The 20,626-nt window shown below is 38.3% G+C and overlaps 1 protein-coding gene across 1 annotated transcript in view; it reads left to right on the top strand.

The window, feature by feature from the left end:
* MFSD14A (major facilitator superfamily domain containing 14A) overlaps positions 1-19,046 on the top strand; it is a 28,681-nt gene extending 9,635 nt beyond the window's left edge. The window contains exons 2-12 of the mRNA XM_060774002.2: positions 4,323-4,418; positions 6,549-6,611; positions 8,399-8,526; positions 9,986-10,100; positions 10,691-10,909; positions 12,614-12,727; positions 13,026-13,097; positions 15,604-15,716; positions 16,038-16,135; positions 16,434-16,597; positions 17,669-19,046. Of these exons, the coding sequence (XP_060629985.1) occupies positions 4,323-4,418; positions 6,549-6,611; positions 8,399-8,526; positions 9,986-10,100; positions 10,691-10,909; positions 12,614-12,727; positions 13,026-13,097; positions 15,604-15,716; positions 16,038-16,135; positions 16,434-16,597; positions 17,669-17,875 (1,389 nt within the window). The 3' untranslated portion in view covers positions 17,876-19,046. The remainder of the gene's footprint in view (positions 1-4,322; positions 4,419-6,548; positions 6,612-8,398; positions 8,527-9,985; positions 10,101-10,690; positions 10,910-12,613; positions 12,728-13,025; positions 13,098-15,603; positions 15,717-16,037; positions 16,136-16,433; positions 16,598-17,668) is intronic.
* The last annotated feature ends 1,580 nt before the right edge of the window (positions 19,047-20,626 follow it).

Here is a 20,626-nt window from a genome sequence, read left to right as displayed (position 1 = left end):
TCTGTAAATTATTGTTAAATGTTTTTTCCTCCCTCCTCCAAAGAATCTGGGCAGTTGAGTATCTGAGATGTTTGTACCCTTGGTTTGTACAATATGTTTAGACTTGTAGAAGCTGTTTTAGTAATATCCTAATACATATAATGATCTTTATTTAAGGGATAGGGAATCATATGTTCTAGATTATAACTCCCATAATCTATTACAGCTTTATATTGCTTGGCCCAAAACAGCTGCTATATTGTCAGTCATGGTGGTAGCATTTCCAACAAAACTGTTGCTCTCAAAGGCATTTGTTCGTCCTTGAAGAGATGACTGAGGGCCCTTTCACACAGCCCTATATCCCAGGATATCAAGGTGGAAAATCCCACATTTTATGAGTGTGGACTCAGATAACCCAATTCAAAGCAGAGATTGTGGGATTTTCTGCCTAAATGTTCTGGGATATAGGGCTGTGTGGAAGGGCCCTGGGATGGCTGCAATAATCTTTCAGTATAGGACGTTGTTACAGATGGTCATAAATAGTTGGTAAACATCACACTTCACATGTAGATATACTCAGGTTCAATCTGCTTCACCAGTAGGTTATAGATCTCAGGAGACTACCTGCTCATCACACTTAAAGTCAATATGATTTGTGGTTCAAAGAAACCACTTGATGATGGCCTGGTATTAGGAGCGTGTGTCTCATCTGCTCCATGGGAAGTTTTGGCTTCTTTCCTTTCCTGTCTTGACCAAGATGTTATTTTGTCAATTTAGCCCATAACATTATATTTTGGTTCAAAAGTGAGGATTCAGGAGTATCCAAGCTAACTCTTGTATATCTGTGCCACACATGAAGTTTATGGTATTAAGCTGGAAGTTCCAGTAGTTTAACTTGACAGAAGGCATTTCTTTTACTGTAAAAGAGAAGTATATTATATTATCATATTGGATTCCTTTTTAGATGAGAAATACCACTGCACTCTTTTCAATCTGGAGTAAAAATGGCAATAAGGTGGTGGTTGAAAAGGAATGCATAATAAGATCTGGTGCACTTGATGTTATAGCATTTTCCCCTCGTGACCACCTGTGATTTGCACCTATGGTAATTCCTGCGCAAATCCACAGGTGGTCACTCGGGAAACCGTGTTTACAGGTAAGCAACCTCCACTTACCTTGTGTTTAACTTGAAGTCTTCTTGTGTTGCATAATGGCATAATTGCTTGCAGACATGGGTGGCTTTGGTATAAATATGTTCAACTGTACGATCAGTTGAGTGCTGAAATAAACATGGATAATGAATGATACAGTACTGTGTTTTCCATCTAGTGTATTATTCTTTCACATGTTTCTATTCAGAAATGTTTTTGTCAATTATGTTAATCTTTATCCAGTCTTGAGAAGGTTTACTTATCTTACTATTCTCTATGGTGAATTAACCATCCTAGGAAAATAAATCTAGTATAATGTTAAAATAACTAACGGAAGGAGAATTGATACAGCCTCTACTACCATATGTTATAGCTTGTAATGAAATTGTTTAAATTCCTGGCCTCTTTGTTTAGACCATTTCAAGGAAACATGCTGTACAGATTTTGGGTGTGTCAGGATGTGCTTAAAATATAGATTGTTTTAGCAAGAGCTTAAAGTTATAACTTAGGGATCTATATTACTAGGTGTAAGGGATCCGATCCCATCTATTCTTGAAAGCTAAAAAGGTTCACCCTGGCTAGTGCTTGGATGGGAGATCACCAGCAAAAACCAGATGCTATATTTCAGAGGAAGAAAATAGCAAACCACCTCTAAGGATTCCTTGCCCTGAAAGGCAATTTGAAGACACATGCACACAAACATATGAAACTACTTTGATATTATGAAATATTTTATGTAATAACTTCAGTGCTATTTGCAAAATCCCCTGATTTCTCAGAAAGATGTGTTACAGGATGCTCTCTCAGACCACATGTTGCAGCTTTCTTGCTTACTTTCAGTTCAGTGTCTTCAACAATTTCCTCTTAACAACAAGAAGGAAATATATGAGATGGTGGCCAGAGTGCTCCATTATATTGCATAACCATATTGGCATAGTATAACTGTGGTCCAACATTGAGTGCACTGGATGTGTCAGTTTTTCTACAAAATATCCAGAAGGCAGAGCACATATAGGGAAGGGGAGAAGTTTTAGTGTGCTGTTTTATATAATTCTTTATATGTTTATATATGAAGTTCAACAAACTTGGGTTAACTTTGGTAACCAGGACATGCCAAACATACACTGTTGTCTCTGACCTTGAGCTGTATCCTTGAAAGCCAAGATGGAAGTTGTAGGCACTAATTCCAGAAATGGGCAATATACATCAAGTATAGGCAGGGCCCCCTCAATCATCTTGTTCTCATTTAGAGCTGGTTATGGGGAGGATTAATTTGGGGGGGAAACCAAATTAATCCTCCCCTCTGTAGCTCCAGCTTTAAAGGGAAGCCTAAGACTTGTCTCACTTTCTGGAGTTTGTGTTCCATCCACCATTGTGAGGAGCAAGGATGAGATAGTCAAGCTCTGTGTGTGAATCTTTCTGTCCTTGAGAGCACTGTTTCTCAAACTCTGCTCCTCCAGATGTTTTGTACTTCAGCCCCCACAATTCCTAATAGCTGGTAAATTGTAAGGGATTTCTGAGAGATGAAGCCCAAAACAGTTGAAGAGCAGAGTTTTGAGAAACACTGCTCTAGAGCATTTGAGCTAAGGCTATCCCATTTAGGACCAGGACTGTGAGTCCGGCCTCCAAATCGGATCCCCTGAGCTCAATGGTGGGATTACGAAAAATTTGACAACAGTAAAAGATTTCTGATCGCTCTTTCAGCAACAACGTGCACAGCATTTACAATTTATTCTTCAGAAGATGCTTCAGCTGAACTTCATGAAAATCAACTTGTTTAGCAAGACTTGCACATGCAGATTTATTTTCAATACATGATTGATTTTATACCTATTTGATATACCTATATAGCTGGGGTCGTGTGAAAATTTTCCAGGCAGAAAGGGGTCACAAGTAGAAAAGGTTTTAAAAGCCCTGCTCTAGAGAAACAACTAAAGCACTTTAGCTGTTGTATCTTTGCACTCTCATTATGAGAAAAAAAGATTATTTGGAGCTGTGATGGGATATTTCATGTTTTAGGCTGGAATTTTTCCCTGCCATGTCTTAATTCTACATCAGAATTAAATTTAATTTGTAGTCTTGAAATTAGGATCATTGAGTTCTAATTCTGCTCCCAGAGAGCAAAAAATAGTATGTACATAAAATGCTCTTTTTTGTTTTATGTGTTCAATTCAAAATTGGATAGTATTGAAATATTTTGAACTCATAGGGCAACCCTACCTAATGTTTAATTGGAGACCCATGGCAGTTAAAACTTTCAGTTTTTAATATTTTCCTCAAACGTGCTTTTGCATCGTATTTTAATGAAGAATGACTTAGTGAACTTAACATAAATGTATGATTTAGTCACCTGTAGATGCAGCAGCAGTAATAAGGACTCCTAAACATTTATGTTCTTCTTATTCATAAAGGGAGGTTTGTTTAAGAGTCATTTTCGCAAAGGTCTTCTTATGCAGGGATGAGGAAAATTTGCCCTTCCAGATGTTGTTGAATAGCAGCTCCTAGAATTCTTCACCATTGGTCATATTTACAACGCTGATGGCAAATTTTATTCTAGAGGGTTTCATTGTGTCCATCCCATTCTAAGGCATTATTTAGTTTCGTGCTGCTTTTCTACCACCCTAATATAACTTGAATGGATTGTGGATGGTAGGTTTTGATTTGATTGCATTTTTTATATTTCACCTTGAAAGTTATCTGGGAAATTAAATGAAAATACTCATGTATAAATAGTATCAAACCTTTCGAGTGGCTGTTATGTAGGAATTAGAAAAGTTAAAACTTGTGGATATAGAAATCTTTACTCTTTGTTAAATTGTAGAAAAAGGTTTGCAACATTAATGTTTGCCATGTGGCTACATTTATAATTCCAAAATATGGTTTGGTTTTATGTGCCAAGAAGAACCAAGCCTCATGCTAGTGTGTTTTTATCTCCCGTTGTACATTTTGGTTTCTTCACCAAGTAGGTGGTTTAGAGTTCTAAATTCTGCTGACAGCTAATGATGGAAGTAGCAGACCAACACATCTGTAGAAGAACTAGGTTGAGATGTGCTGCACTAAATTCTTGTATGGCATTGCACATAAATATAATGATAGCTGTCTTACGTCCTTGAATGAATTTCGTTCTTCTTGTAATGAGAGTTTTTTGTGTGCATTACCTCAGTTGTAATCTTTTTTCCCCCTTCTTTTTAGCCTCAAGGAATAGGTTCGCCTAGTGTCTACCATGCTGTGATAGTTATATTTTTGGAATTTTTTGCTTGGGGCCTCCTGACAGCACCTACCTTAGTGGTAAGTAGTACTTTTCCTTTTGCTTTATACATTTTCTAATTTCATGTTAGTTATTGTTTTCTGGCTCAAGTGAATAATGATAGTCAGTTGTTTAATTTGGCCTTATGGCTTTCATAGCTATAGCTGTGCAACTAGGAGCAAGTAGCTGGCCATGTAGTAGTACCACATCTCTTGCCGCATTCTAAACGTTGACTTTAGGACAGTGGTTGCAGACAGCACTCCCTTTTTAACCTGATGGCAAAGTTTCCTTGAAACACTTGGGAGGATACATGTCAATTGGGAAAGTGTTGCCCTGTTTCTCACTCTCACTTACTAAACCATTATTGAGCTTAGGATTGTGCACCCTCAGCTCAAAAAACATAAGCCATCTTTTATTGATTCAATAACTTGTCTCTCCTAAAGACAGTTGCAGAAAAAAAGATGTTTGGCTTGCCACTTTATCTCTTTGCTCTTAGACCTCTGTTTTTGCAAATTACTGACACTGAAAATGGTTAAGCCTGCCATCAAATAACTACCAATGAGTTGGTGAGAGTAGTGGAGTAGGTGCAAGGGTTCCTAAGCATATGGGAGCGAAGGCAGGCTTTCACGTTGCAAAAGGGGAGAGAAATGTAAGAAATTGATTCATTTATTATTTACCTTCCAGTGTTGTGACTTGTTGCTATTCAAGTAGTTGGCTCAATGTTTTATTAAAGATAATGTGTAACAGTATGTAATACTATTATATTTGTGCAAGGGGCATTTCATTATAGTTGAGATTTGCACTCAGATAAGCATTCTGTTCTCAATGAGATATTATTGTAATATATTCCTGGAAAACTGGCTCATCTTGTATTTGATGAAAGGTTAAAAATGCACTTATCTTTGAAAATGCTTCCTCATCGTACCATTAAATTAAAATTGCAGTCAAAGTGCTCTGAGCAAACTTTGATATCACGCATAAAAATAATCCTTTGGAGTAGGGATGGGAAATGAGTGCAACTCTCGCCAGTTTTAGCTGTTTTAGTTAAGTGTAAAGAATAATGAGGACTGTAGTCCAACATCATCTGGGTCCCATAAACACCTGTCCCTGCATTAGAGAATGTGTTTCTGTAGTGTACAAACTCAAAGCAAGAAATTATATGGACCTGAATGCTGCTGTTATTCCTGACTGCCGTAGACTAATTGAATCAACAGGATTTGATTATACATATTGACTAAGTGTTCGATAGCTAGTCCAGTGGGTCTGCTTGAGTTGGTAGAAACCCAAAAGATCTTGGTGATAATTATGTTTAGTACTACAAGTGGCAACGTTTTCTCTCTCCTCTGGGTTCTTCTCTCGCAGTAGACTTCACAACAGTTTTGGGTTAGTGTATGTCTTGAAAACGATATACTTGTACTATGAACTTCAGAGGGAAGCCATAAAACACACTGGCAATTTTTCATGTGTGAACTTTGTAACCTATTTAAATAAAAGGATTACAGATTCTGTTTCCACACTGAATCCTTCAACACTCTCATCAGTCATATTTATTTTATTTATGCAGACCTATACAGGGTTAGTCAAAATGCATAGGCCAATAAGCCATTCAATTGAATGGCTTATTGGCCTATGCATTTTGACTAACCCTGTATTTTACCTATCCAATCATCCATAAGACACAACTCTTCCTTCAAATTTATTTTGTGAAGCGCCGAGGACACACAATCACAAATTCTTTATGCAGAAAAAGTCTACAGTGTCACATGACTGCAAATTGTGCAGAGTGTGCATAAAAGAAGATGGGATTAGAAAGCAAATTCTTGACTAGTCAAGCTTATTCCTGTGTGTTTGCAATAGTTAATGCTTATTTTGTACTATTCTGTAGGGATAGGAAAAGATCTACACTTGTTATCCAAATGTTAGCTCCTAAAACCTCATTGGTTTGGGTGACTCAGCAGCTGCAGCATTGGTTGTTAGAAAAATATTCCTGTTTGAGCACTATACTTCATGTTGTGTCATGTTATAGCTGCAGCCCCTTAATTGTAAACATGCCACTCGTCCCGTCTTTCCTCCTCCTTACATGAAACACTCCAGAGTACATAAGAAAAACCAGTGTGCTTTTTTTAATGCTGCATTAGCATTGCTGAGAATTTCTGTTGATTATTTTACAGGTTTTGCATGAAACCTTTCCAAAACACACATTTTTAATGAATGGCCTAATACAAGGAGTAAAGGTAAGATAAGACTGACTTTAAAATCCTTTCTTTCAGGGGGACATGGGGATGTTTTTCTGTAAGTGCTTGAATGCATATAATTCAAGCAATTGTCCATGAGACAATGCTGCGTTACTTGTTGTTAGATGCAGCCACACTATTAGAGTTCAGTTATAGTTTTTTGAACATGGAAAGAGGAATGCTAGAAAGGAAAGCATTTGAATTATTCTGTGTCATTTTACGATAGTAAGTTGTACCTAATGGAAAAATATGGAAAAGTATTTCATCATGTGAACCCCCACCTGCAGTCCACCTGGCACACACAGTTTAGTCACCTTGGAGAGCTCTAGGCTTGATTCCAACCAAGCTTGTGATAAAAGAAATGTTATGCCTAAAAACAACATCCAAACCCAGTGTCTTACTCTTCCATGATTTGCTTCCACAAATCCCTTCATAAGTATCTAGCTCACCTCAAGCAAGCCTGAGCACATCATCTCAAGACATAGGCACAAATGACCCATGCAGCTCTTATCACTTTTGAAACAAGATACTACTTGCCCTCCAGCATTCTGTTGTATGTGAAGAACAGCTTCCCTTCCATTTCCCCTCACTTAACAGCCCTGCCATCCTAGTCTGCTCTTCCACTGGCCACAGGCCACCACCACCACTTTAAACTGTATTTTGAGTTGCTGTTCTGGAAATATTGCAAATTTAATTCTCTGCTGCAGTTTCAATTGAATGGAATGGCAGTCTAATGCCAGGGTACACATTGTGTCATTGATGCATCAGTAACTTTGTTTTATTGAGAAGATAACTTCATAGACAGGAAAATGGCTCAGTAGCTTGTAAAATGTGCTGCAGGTCGCTCTGGGGATTCCAAATGTTGCATCAGGCTTAAGTTTGGCAATCCTGCCATTAACTGTCTGTCTTTATAGTAGACCCTGTATACTGAATGCATACTTGTGTCAATTGACCAAAGCAAAGCTATATTGATTTCATTCACCATCCCATCTACATATATTGCAGCCCCTGTTAAAACTATGTGAGAAATTGTAGCCCCAATACTGACATAATACAGTTCTGAAGATTATCTGATAGCGGGCTAGTGTATTGCTCCCCCCCCCCAAAGAATTTCTAGAAGTTCCTCAAACTTAAATACCTGTTTTGGAATAAGATGTCTGGTGTTGCACTTTGGGGAAGAATATCATTGAAAAATTTATCTTGTTGGCTTTACAGCTTCTCCCTCTGCTCTTCTTATCATTTATATTCAGTTTGCATATTTATTGGTATTGACTCCCCTAGAGTACAAACTTCCTTACTTAGAAACAGATCTCAGTGCTTTTTCTCAGTCTAGAACTACTGCCACACAGAGCTAATGGGAGCTTTATCCTGCTTTGTGAAGCAGTAGATACAAAAACCAGGTAGATCTGTAACAGCTGCTAGCCCATCTAGTCACTCTTTATCTCCAGCATGCTCAAGGCAGAGAAAAAATGCCTGGTCATCTGGAGATAATTCATATTAATTGCAAACAGCTGTCTATAACCTATTGGCACACTGCCCCCCCCCTCACAAAAAAACCCCAAGAGGAAGTTATATGGCACACCCTCTGTTTTAGTGGTCTAAGAAGCATTCACAGAAACCCTCTGATGAGTGTTGCTGCTGATCTGCTACTTGCTGCAAGGAACAGGGAAATTGTTGCTTCACTTAAAAGTTGGCTTTCATATTATGTATAGATGCTGTCCTCCCCACCCACCCCCAAATCAGTGTGGGTGTTTCTTTTTCTTAAAACATTTGTGTTTACTTCACAGGGCTTATTGTCTTTCCTGAGCGCTCCTTTGATTGGAGCTTTGTCTGATGTGTGGGGCCGAAAATCCTTCTTGCTGCTAACAGTATTTTTTACATGTGCACCAATTCCACTGATGAAGATCAGCCCATGGTTAGTGTTCTGTTTCTTTTTTTTCAATTATGTCTTGGACGTGTTGATCCTGTGTTCTTGATACAAGCCTTGTTAAAATGTCAGCTTCTTCAGCTTGTTTTGACAGTTGTTGTTCAAGCTCTGATTGGTCCTTTTGGCAGAAGGCCAGATCACTTACCAATGAAGGCATTGTGTGTGGCATAGAAAACTGTCCTTGGCTTCCTTGCTTGTTTTGCTCTCAGGCAATACTGGAGAATAAAAGGGCAACACTTGTTTTTGGTACACTTCAGACTTTCTTGGAGTCCATTCCCTACACTTGGACATACAGATCCAATTGGTGGGCCTACGAAATTTCTCTTTCCCCAACTTTTTCTACAGGTTTTGGTCATTTAGTTTCTTCAGATGCAGAATAGATAAGTCTTTAAGTAAGTGTTTCTTTGGAATTGATTTTTTATTATATTGTTTTTGGTAATACTCACATCTTGTGATTCATGGAAGATTTCTCCCTCATATCATTGACATTTACAATACCTCCAAGCAAGAGTAAAATAAATGACAAAATAAAGACCATTTGATTACAAAGCTGTTATTTTTCACATCAACCTATCTAGTGCATATGCATAGGAAACCTTTTTTACGAATTGAGTATTTGGACATTAATTTGATATTAGTATACATGCAAGATACTAGCACAAAAACAATTATGGGCAAAATTCAGAGACCTGCTTCAATATTTGGAGGCATTATCATAATAGCTTGCATATTTCTGCTTTGGAGTTACTCTTAAGTTCCAAAGTGATCTAGCATGTGAGATAGGAAGCTTCTGTATATGAAACATGAGTCCAAAGCTTTCCTTTGCTTCCCTCTCCTCCTCTGCAGCTTCCTCCTCCACAACCACCTCCTCTTCTTTTTCTTCCTCTTGCATATAAAGGACCATAATAAGGACCATATCTGATCTGGAATAAAAACTACTAAATGGTTTGATCTCAAATTGGTATCAAACATTAGGGTTGTTGATGATATTTATTCTCTTAGTGGAAAGACTTAACATTGACTTTCATATAAGATTTGCTGTGCCAGTATTCAAGCAAATTTATATTTCCACTCACTAAACAAAATAAAATTTTTAACAGAATAGTTGGCTTTGAGATGTCTGTCCAAAAGATGGGAGAAGAGTTCTTGAGAGATAACTGTAGATCACTATAGTTATATCTTATTATGTGATTTGCTTTTGTGTAGCTCACTGTTGCAAGTATGAATAAAAATTAGTTTTCTGATTTTTATAAATGTTCTCCATAGAGCTTTTAACTATTCTTGATGTATTTATGACTGTAATGACACTGGTTGGAAAATAAATGTTAATACATGCACAACTCAGACAAGCAGAATTAAATAGGTGAATGCGTGTGCTGCTTATTAATCAGCTACCTTTCCTAGCGCTTCCTCCTTATTTTTAATCTTATGGTGATTTTCCCTCCAGGTGGTACTTCGCTGTTATCTCTGTCTCCGGAGTCTTTGCAGTGACCTTTTCAGTGGTGTTTGCTTATGTAGCAGATATAACCCAAGAACACGAACGAAGCATGGCCTATGGCTTGGTATGTGTGTAGTTCTTTTGTATTCTTTAAAAACACGAAAGACCTTAGTAATTAGAACCTTTTAAAACTATATATGGTTAATTAATTATTATTTTAATTTACTGTATTTATACCCCATCCTTCTCACCCTAAAGGGGACTCAGAGCGGCCTTACAATGGGCAATAATTCAGTGCCATGTAAAACAAACATATGATGGTTAAGAACTTGTATGCCTCCTTGTTCTTCTCTGTTAGCATTTTAAAGTACAACCTTATCTTCACCATCTTGATAGAACAAAATATTCTTTATCTAATGGTACATTGCATTTTCTGGCTATGCTTTATAAATTTGGTCCTGTTTGTTCTATTACTAGTTGCTGTAAGAAAAAACAGGTCCCAAATATAAATAATTCAGAATGTATTCTTCTTATTATTTTATATGAAGTGGGTCTTGTTTCTTTGTGAGGTGCCTTGTATACAACTGTGTATCAAAAAGCATTAAAAACATTTTCGTAGCTTTCTCCTGTCCTCTAATCAAGAACACATTTGTTATGACCTGAGATATTTAGAGATGTTATTCACTGACTATTTTTCACTGTTGCCATTCATAGGTTTCAGCAACATTTGCTGCAAGTTTAGTTACCAGCCCTGCCATTGGTGCCTATCTTGGTCGAGTCTATGGAGATAGTCTGGTGGTGGTCCTAGCGACAGCTATTGCATTATTGGATATTTGTTTTATTCTTGTTGCTGTGCCTGAATCGTTGCCAGAAAAGATGAGGCCTGCGTCATGGGGCGCACCCATTTCTTGGGAACAAGCTGACCCTTTTGCGGTAATATATTTAATTGTTTGGTGTACAGAGTGTGGTGTGAGCTGATTTGAGATTATGGCATATCCATTAATGTGCATTAGTTTCGCTACTGTATTTAGTAGAGATGTGAAATCCATTTTAAAAAATCGTTCAAAAGTCATTACAAAACTGGGTGCTGACGCTTCATTTCTAAAGTGATTTTAAAGTATAGTTTGTGAAAAATTTGTTACTATAATGGGAGTAACAAAATTTCATTACTATTTCGCTATAGTAATTGCGCATAATTACTATAATTGGGGTAAGTTCAGGAGCTCCGTCCCCCTCATTTTTAAAGCTATTTGAGTGAAACTTCCTACAATGATAGAACACATTTACCACTGTTAGCCCACCAAATTTCAGAACATTTCACTTATCCACAGGTTTTTGGGGAATTTGCAATGTTTTTATAAACAACATTTTAAAAGAACTACAAGATTTATCTACTTGAATTTTATATACAATGCACAAGGGCATTGTATATAATGCCCTAACCAGGGCATCAATCCCCACAGATTTCAGAAAGATTCACACATCTACAGGTTTTTGGAGATTTTTAAAAGTTTAGACAAGAACAATTTATCCTCCCAAAATGCAATAGCAGCAATTCCCTTGAATTCCTGTCGGTCTTTATGACACACAACCACATAACTTCAACTTAGCACAGATTGATACTATTACTTACATTGAGGCTTTCTGATGCTGAGCACTGCATTCTGAGAAATGTAGTTTAGGGTAGGGCCTTTTGCGTTTTCTGCCACAGGGGGCCTAACCTTCCCAAACTACATTTAAGATGGCTATGTTCTCAGTCTCCCGCCCATTAACTTTCATTTTGTCTCCAGTGTCATCCTTATGGTGATTGGGTCAAAGAAAAAAAGACTGGTTTTTAAAAGCACTTTATTATTTATTTATTTATATTTGGCTTTACCAAAGTTGCTTAATGCTTATACTGAAAAATAAACTAACCTTGGGAGGCACTTGAATGTTACAGAACATTAACTAAAATGATTAGTGTGTTCTTCAATTTCTAACCCCCCCCCCAACCATTCCTACATGTTTCAAATATCGATTCGTATGCATGAATTTAACAAATTTGATCCAAAATACAAATTAATAATGAAATTATACACAACTCTAGTATTTATGCTGAAATGACCACATAGTTTCCCATCCACATTATTGCAGGGTTGATTTTTAGGATAGGATTTGATGAAAATGCTATCTCTGGGAATCTGCTGTCTGTGCCTCCTGGTTAATAACCTCCAGTTAAACTAGAGGACCAAATAATTCCTAAAGGGGTATTCTCTCCGGCAAATAAATGACCATTTCTTTGTCTGCAGTTTTTTGCCTTTGTGTGCAACCTGTGCCCCTAACCACAGCAAATGTAAACAGTGTTTCCATTGTCCTCTCCCACCCTCCAGCAACCTTCTGGGTATCTACCATATGAGCTAGACAATTGCAGTGCCTTATCGCGCTCCAGCTTTGATATGCTGGATCGTGATAAGGCAGCATCCTTCAGGAGCTAGATAGCTAGTTTCCCTACCTGATCCAATTTCTGTATGCTGGTTTAATCAAACCTGTGTCAGTCATGATCTCTGTCATACTAAGAGACATAGGGACATCAGGTTTATTAGTAATGTATAGCTGATGATTTACAAGGGTGTTTTTTTTTTACTTTCCTTTTCCTAGTCACTGAAGAAAGTGGGTCAGGATTCCATTGTGCTGCTAATCTGCATAACAGTCTTTCTCTCCTACCTCCCTGAGGCAGGCCAGTACTCCAGCTTCTTCTTGTACCTCAGACAAGTAAGCATTTGCCTCATTATTTTGATTCTTAAAGATTAATACACAAAAATGAGGGCCACAACCTGAATGATTTGTCTGCTAGTGACTGCTAGTTTGGGAGTTGAATTTCCATTAACAGCTATGTTGGAATGAAATTATTATTTGTGTTTTACTATGGAATCATTTAAAGAGTGTTTGTACTGAAGAAATCACTGACACTCAGCATTTCAGTATCATAATAGGAGCCAGTTCATTTCAATAAGAAAGTTAATTTTAACTATTTTCAAAATGCAGTAATAAAGATTATTTCTTTCTCTAGATAATGAGATTCTCACCGGAAAGTGTTGCAGCGTTTATAGCAGTCCTTGGAATCCTCTCTATTGTCGCACAGGTAACTATAACTCTCAGTTGTGTGTGTGTTGTACAGGAGGGATGGGCAGATTCTATTCAGTGTAGCTTCCTATGTGATTTTTGTACCTTGAGTTGACTAACAACACTTGCTTAAGCCTCAAGAAGTACAGTTGGATGTCTTAGACAGGAAATAATGAACTGGTAATAATTTCTGCTTTTGAGAAAAGCCCCCCTTTGCTCAGAATGGCCAGTCATACAGCATGAAGGCTGCTTGGGCTGTGATTGACTAGTTTTAAGTCAAAAATGTGTATGTATGTGGCAAATTGTTCAGGATGAAGTGGTCCTCTAAGATCCCCAGGGAAGGGCTGATATGCTCCCTGACCCTTAGAAGTTGCTCTCCACTATTGAGATGTATTTAACTGGAGAAGGCAGGTGCTTTGGCAGGTCATAGGGTTGGTGAAATGAGAACTGCATATGGAGCATTCAGGGCCCTGAGTATCTAGGGCAGAGTTCTGTGGAGCTGCAACTGAAAGTAGATATAAATCTTAAGAATTTTTTTTTTTTTGCTTTTTTCTCTGGAATACAAAAGTAGAAGATGTGTGGAACTGGTTCTGTGTATTCAGTGGATCTTACTAGGCCTTTGTATATTTAATGTTATTGAGACATTTGGAAATTATGATGCTGCTATTCATGGTTGAACATTATATTGCCATCCATAAAATGAAGACTGTTTGAAAGGCTTCCATATACTGACTGATTTGTGATATGGCTGATAGTAGCAATAAAGTCTTCACAGTGTGGCTGTGCTCTGTAGTAAGTGGTGTTATTACATCATAGCAGCTCTGACTAAGCAGTAAGGAGATACTCAATATGTTCAGTAGAGAACTAGAGACATTTCATTTGGAAACTTTACAAACAGCTTGCCAAATGACAGTTATAACATAAGAGAATATGGTGCTCTGCCAAAAAGCAGCAAATTGAGAGTAGTAAATAATATCTAAGAATTTCCCTCTCATGAATTTTATACAGTATTAGAAGATACTGTTCAGTTTCTCTTATTCTCCATGTTCTCAGTTTTTCATTGTTTACCAGCATGGTTTTGGCAAAGTCATTAAGAGTTAACGGAATATTTATTTATTTATTTATTTAAGATGTTTTTAACCCCACTTTTCTCTGCAAGCAGTCTCAAGGTGGCTTACAACATATAAATATACAATACAAAGTGAAAACATAGTTAAAATCAAATATTGGATAAGACCAATCCCCCTTCTCCCATATAAACCCCTTCGACCTAAAAACATTGGATCTTAAAACATAGCACAGCAGTACCCAATGTGGTTCTAAATTTAGTTAAAAGCCTTCTTAAATATGAAGGTCTTTCCCTCCTTCCGGAACAGGGATGGGGTAGATCTTAATTCTTTGGGAAGGGAGTTCCAAAGTGCTGATGCCATCCCTGAGAAAGAGCCTTCCTTGGTCCTTTTTAAGTGCACATTTGAGCGGGCCCATGTTGAGATAAGGGTCTTCTCACATGATGTCAGTGCTCGGCCAACACGGTGTTCCAGGTAACCAGGACCAAAGCCGTATAGAGCTTTATAGGTGAGAACCAACACTTTGAATTGGGCTCGGAAATGTATAGGCAGCCAGTGGAACTGTTTCAGTAACTGAGTGGTATGCTCCCTGAGATCAGCCCACGTTAGAAGCCTGCCTGCTGATCTTTGAACGAACTGTAGTTTCCAAGAACTCTTCAAGGGAATATTACAGTAATCTAATCTGGATGTGATAATTGTGTGTACCACTCTGGCCAGTTCCGATCTCTCCAGGAACGGGTGCAGTTGGCGCACAATCTTTAATTGTGCAAAGACCGACGTAGTCACCACCACCACCTGGGCTTCCAGGTTTAAGGCAGAGTCCAGGATAACCCCCAAACTGTAAACCTGAGACTTCAAGGGCAGTGTGACCCCATCTAGCTCGGGTTGTAACCCTATTCCCGGATCCCATCTTACACGAGAACCAGGGAGCTTACTTAGCTCCATGTCTGGGAAGGGGTGTGATCATATTGATCACCCTGGCCACCTCCATATTCCAGAGGCTGACCAAAACCCCAATAGGATCAGCAACTCTGGCAGCGGGAAATTTCCCAAGAGACCTCAGGAATTTATCTGGATCCATCAGTCTCCTAGGGTGAACCATCTTAATAGGTCTACAACCTCTGTGGAGGTTAAGGGTACCAGTGAGTCTAAGACTAACCAGGACATGATCTAATCATTGCAACGGAATCAAGCTCAGTTCCTCCACTTTCAGATTCTGGCTACCCTCGGAGATGAAAATCAGGCCCAATGTGTGGCCAGCATTATGAATAGGGCCAGCTATCACTTGAGGCAGCCCCATGGTTGTCATGAAGACCATGAAGTCCTGAGCCACTCCTGAAAAGGGTTGTCTCTGCATGGATGTTGGAAGTCCCCAAGAGCCATACGTTTACATGCTATCAATGCTTTTATCACATTTCTGGGTTTTTTGGTTACCAATTGTCTTTTTCCTTCCCCTAGACAATAGTTTTGAGTTTACTTATGAGATCAATTGGAAACAAAAACACCATCCTGCTGGGTCTGGGATTTCAAATACTACAGCTTGCGTGGTATGGTTTTGGCTCAGAACCTTGGTAAGTTGCTTCTCAAGGCATTTCCTTTTATATAGTGTTACATTTTTAGCATATTCTGTTTTTAATTTAGGAGGCTTCTTTAAAAATACCTCTTGGTGTTTGGTGATTCATAGTTGAGTGCAAGATCAGTGTTTTGCTTCTATTTAAAATGTTGTACAGCTGTGTGATAAGTGATTATACTCTCTATTTAAAGATTTATCATGGAGAAGTTTGACAGCTACATAAAAAATGTTCTTTTCCAATTGACCTATCCTTCGCATGATGGATGTTCACATACCTTCTGGGGTTTTTTCCCCTTTCTCTCTTTTTCCTGCCTTCCAGGATGATGTGGGCAGCAGGTGCTGTGGCTGCCATGTCTAGCATCACGTTTCCAGCTGTCAGTGCACTAGTTTCACGGACCGCTGATGCTGATCAACAAGGTGGGTGCTTTATAAATTTAAAAGGGAAAACTCTCATTCCTTAACTGCTGAAATTATAACTGCTCTTGAGTGTTGACAGACAATGCTAACATTTTGCTTTCATTAGACTCTGCAGATGGCTTTATTTTAACCAGAACATTGAGTACTAGTAAAAAAAATGTCAAAATGTTTCCCAGCAGTCTGAATTGAATGCAGTTTCCAGGGAAGGCAGGCAAATATGTGTTAAACATGCTGTATATTGAGTATCCCATGAAATAAAAGCACTTTCCTGTGGCTGACTTTCAAAATTGTTTCCTAGGTGTTGTCCAAGGAATGATAACAGGAATCCGAGGACTCTGTAACGGCTTGGGACCAGCACTTTATGGATTTATATTCTACATTTTCCATGTAGAACTGAATGAGCTTCCAGTGACTCAGAATGACTTGGGAGATAGCATAGCTACACAGCACCATTCACAGCAGGTATTGTCTTCAGTTTGTTTGTAATAACGGGCGGCGGGATCACTTTACATATTAAAAGCATATTACTGAAAATGCTAAACCACAAGGAGGCAAATTTGCAAGTTAAGGAGCAGGAGAGCCATCCAGTTTTGTAACAGTACAAACTTTGCCCACTTTTTGACACTGGCCTTTTCCATGCATGTCATGTAGCTGCTTACAGATTCTAGCATATGTGTCAAACTCAAGGCCCACAGACTGGATCCGGCCTGCCATGTCATTTTATGTGGCTCTCCAGATGCTGGATTACAACTCCTGCTTTCCTCATCATTAGACATTATGACTACAGTTGATGGGAGTTATGATACAATAACATCTGGAAGGCTGTAGTTTGTTCTGTTTAATCAGGAGAGGGTGGGTTGAATTGAGATACAAGGCTTGTGGATATGATGTCCTTTAACCTTTCCCCAATCTCAGAGCCACATGTGATGTTGTGTTGTAATTCCCATTATCCACAGTCCACATGGTGGATAATCGAAAGCGATGTGAGCTGTCTGTGCCCTTTGAAGGCAACCACGAGGCTGATGGGGGACCTCAGTGAAAATAAATAATGATAGCTCCATATTCCAGGATAGAATGTAACCCTAGACACGCAACACTTCCCTGTTCCTGATTTCAGTCATCTATGGAAAATGTACATGATGAAGATAGGTGTATCGAGAAGCAGCAGCTAGAAGTCCTTCCATGTGCACTTAGTGTTCTGTATTTTAACTGCCTGAAGCAAGTTGAACAGGTTACTGTTTAGAGTCTCACAGGTTAATATACCTTTTAATCTTTCTGGATCAGTGGTTCTCAACCTGTGAGTCCTCAAGTTTTTGGCCTACAACTCCCAGAAATCCCAGCCAGTTTACCAACTGTAAGGATTTCTGGGAGTTGAAGACCAAAATATCTGGGGACCCATAAGTTGAGAACCACTGTTCTGGTTAATGAGGGGTGGTGGTGTTGGAATAACATGATACTGTGCTTCAGTTCACTCTTCATTTTTTTTAGTTCTGTCAACTCTGTGTTTATTTTATTCTGTGTTTTGTCTTCCAGAACTCGATCATTCCGGGTCCTCCTTTTTTATTTGGAGCCTGCTCTGTCTTACTGGCTCTACTTGTTGCCTTGTTTATTCCAGAACACACCAACTTAAATGTCCGCTCTAGCAGCTGGAAAAAACACTGTGGTGGACATGGCCACCCGCACAGTCCACAGGCCCCTGGGGAGGCCAAAGAACCTTTGCTACAAGACACAAATGTATGACAACAAAACTCCAGGACTCCTAGAGCGAGTTTCTTACCGTTACTCTTTTTCACCTGCAGTTCTGGATGCACATTCCATTTCCATTGAAAGTGTCATTTCTTAAGGTGGACTTAAGGAATTTTTCTCTTTGCATGAAAATTGTAAGAACCACAAAAAAAGGAAGTGGAAAATCCTCCAAAGAAGTTACAACTTAAATTATTTAATTCTTTAAAAGCCTCTGTTTAGGTTTTTTTGCCATAAAGTCCTAATGGGATATTAAATCTTCACATCTTAATTTTGAAACAAAGTTATATATACTGAAGGTAACGGCATGTGTTCCTGCACCAGTTTCCGGAAGGTGTTAAGCTTTATTCTCTTCATGCTGGTCTCAGTGAGACATACTAGCAGGACTTGGGTACCCATTTATTTTATCTGTAAATCTTGGGTCGGATGAATTTGAAGCCTTAACACAGATGCACTTGACCAAGAAAGGTGGTGAATTGGGGGGACCTTGGGACTTTCCAATCAATGTCTTGCAGGTCTTGTTATTATTATTAACACAATCATGTGTTGAACACACATCCTGAACAGTACACACTCCTTTAAGTGCATTATTCTGCTAATTCTTTGTTCTTTGAATTGAGTATAGTATCAGTATGTAGTACTTAAATTAGTGGGTAGAGTGAGCCTAGATTTTATTATTGGCTCCAGAACTCTACCTTCGTAAACACACTTTGATACCACTATGCTTTGGATGTTTTGCATAAGGACCTCAAAACTTGAATATACAAACTCAACTCTAAGCTGATAGCCTTGAAGATGTCAATGTGCTCTATCCTGGATTGCCCCTTCTGTTGCTGGACAGGATCACTGGCTATATGGGATGGAACTAAGGCCAAATTATTGCTGAGCTGCCATTTTTGCATGAGGTGTATAAGAGGAGAGGTAAATAAGCCTTGCCTAGCAATTGGAGGGGCAACCCTTGTTCTATAGTGGCCTTTCAGGACCTTCACAAGTTAACACTTCAGAGCCAAGGTTTAGTCCTGCAGTTTCAGGACCACAGTACTGGAGAGAGCTTTATACAATTACTGATGTGAATTTCTCTAAAAGTGTATATTTTTGTGTCCAGTTGTATTATTTAAGTGTTCCTTTGTATAAAATGTGTATAAAGTATTGTATAGTTCAAAATGTTTTCATCTTGTGCTGTGGTTATTGCTTAAGCTTTTTTAACTTTCACCACGGTTGACTAAAAAGCTGAAAAATATGTAAATACACTGTTAATAAAGTTGCATATTTTAGTGATTTTTAAAATTCTTTGGAACAGCACTATAGAGCTGTGAGCATGCATATGGATGAGATTATTAGTGGCTTTGTTGGTAATCAAGGTGTCTTATCTGTTCTAGGTGTTTATCTTTTTTTTTAGCCAAGCCTTTATTTATCTTTGGTACAGCCCACTAAGAACAGCTGAAAGAATTGCAACATTTTTATTTCTATCTTCTGTAATAGAAGATAAACTATAAAGTGCTGGGATCAAGACGGAGAGCAAAAGTTATTTCTGATCTTAAAATGTAGTGCTTTGTCAAGCTACCAAGTATCCAAAAAAAATGTGTCTGAATCCTACACTCCACTGCAGCAAAAACACTATATATTAAGCTATTAATTTAATAGAGGGACACCACGTCTAAGAACAGGTGCATTCCCCAAGCTCTTACAAATTGTAGCAATGGCAATTCCTTCAGAAATTTCTTATTAGGCAGATCAGAACTTAACATTACAATTTAATGTGAAACACATGTATTATACCATAGATTTGTGAATTATAAATTGATTTAATTACTACATAATCAATTTCCTAAAGTTGCAAACATATATGAATGCTGTACATGGTGTAGGTAGTAATGCCAGCGAGCAGTTCAGGGTTTTGATAATGGCAATTTCTCCACACTGTCATCTACTATCCTTGCACTACATAATAGAATTGCCACTTGTGATATATTTATTATTTATTCCCCATACTTGTACGCCCACCCTTTTCACCCTGAAGGGGACTCAGGGTGGCAACAATTTGATGCCCAACAAACAGATTCGCAAAAATAACAATTGCAATTAAAACCAGCAATAAAACATAAATTATTAAAATAGCAATTAAAATCATGTAAGTTCAAAATCGTAGTCCAGGATCAGTCCATTAGTCTGTCATTCTAAGAGATCTCAAGTATTGCATTGCTATAGTTACTGCTCGAATGCTTGGTCCCATAACAATGTCTTAAATTTTTTCCTGAAAGACAGGATGGAGGGGCTGTTCTGATTTCATTGGGGAGAGAGTTCCATAGACAAGAGGCTACCACTGAGAAAGCCCTGTCTCTCATCCCCACCAGTTGCACTTGTGAGGGTGGTGGGGCAGAGAGCAGGGCCTCCCTAGACAATCTTGAATCTTTGCGATGATTCGCAGGAGATACGTTAGGGCTTTATAGGCTAAAGCCAGCACTTTGAATATAAGTAATGTATGCCAATTCAGACTAAATGGCAAAGACTTAGGTCATTATTACTGAAAAGAGTGCAAAGGCAGGTATATAGTCAATGTTAAGAAAACAAAAATAATGACCATAGAATTCAACATTTCCATACTATGGGTCTGTCATTAATAGAAATGGAAACCGCAGTCATGAAATCAGAAGACAGGATGCATCTACACTAGAATTAATGCCATTTGACACCATTTTAATTGCTATGGCTTAATGATCTGGATTTCTGGGGGTTGTAATTGGGTGA

Source organism: Anolis sagrei, chromosome 4, assembly GCF_037176765.1.
Source record: "Anolis sagrei isolate rAnoSag1 chromosome 4, rAnoSag1.mat, whole genome shotgun sequence".
NCBI lineage: Eukaryota > Metazoa > Chordata > Lepidosauria > Squamata > Dactyloidae > Anolis > Anolis sagrei.
The sequence above is the reverse complement of the archived record's forward strand: the minus strand, read 5'-3'. Positions and strand labels throughout refer to the sequence as shown.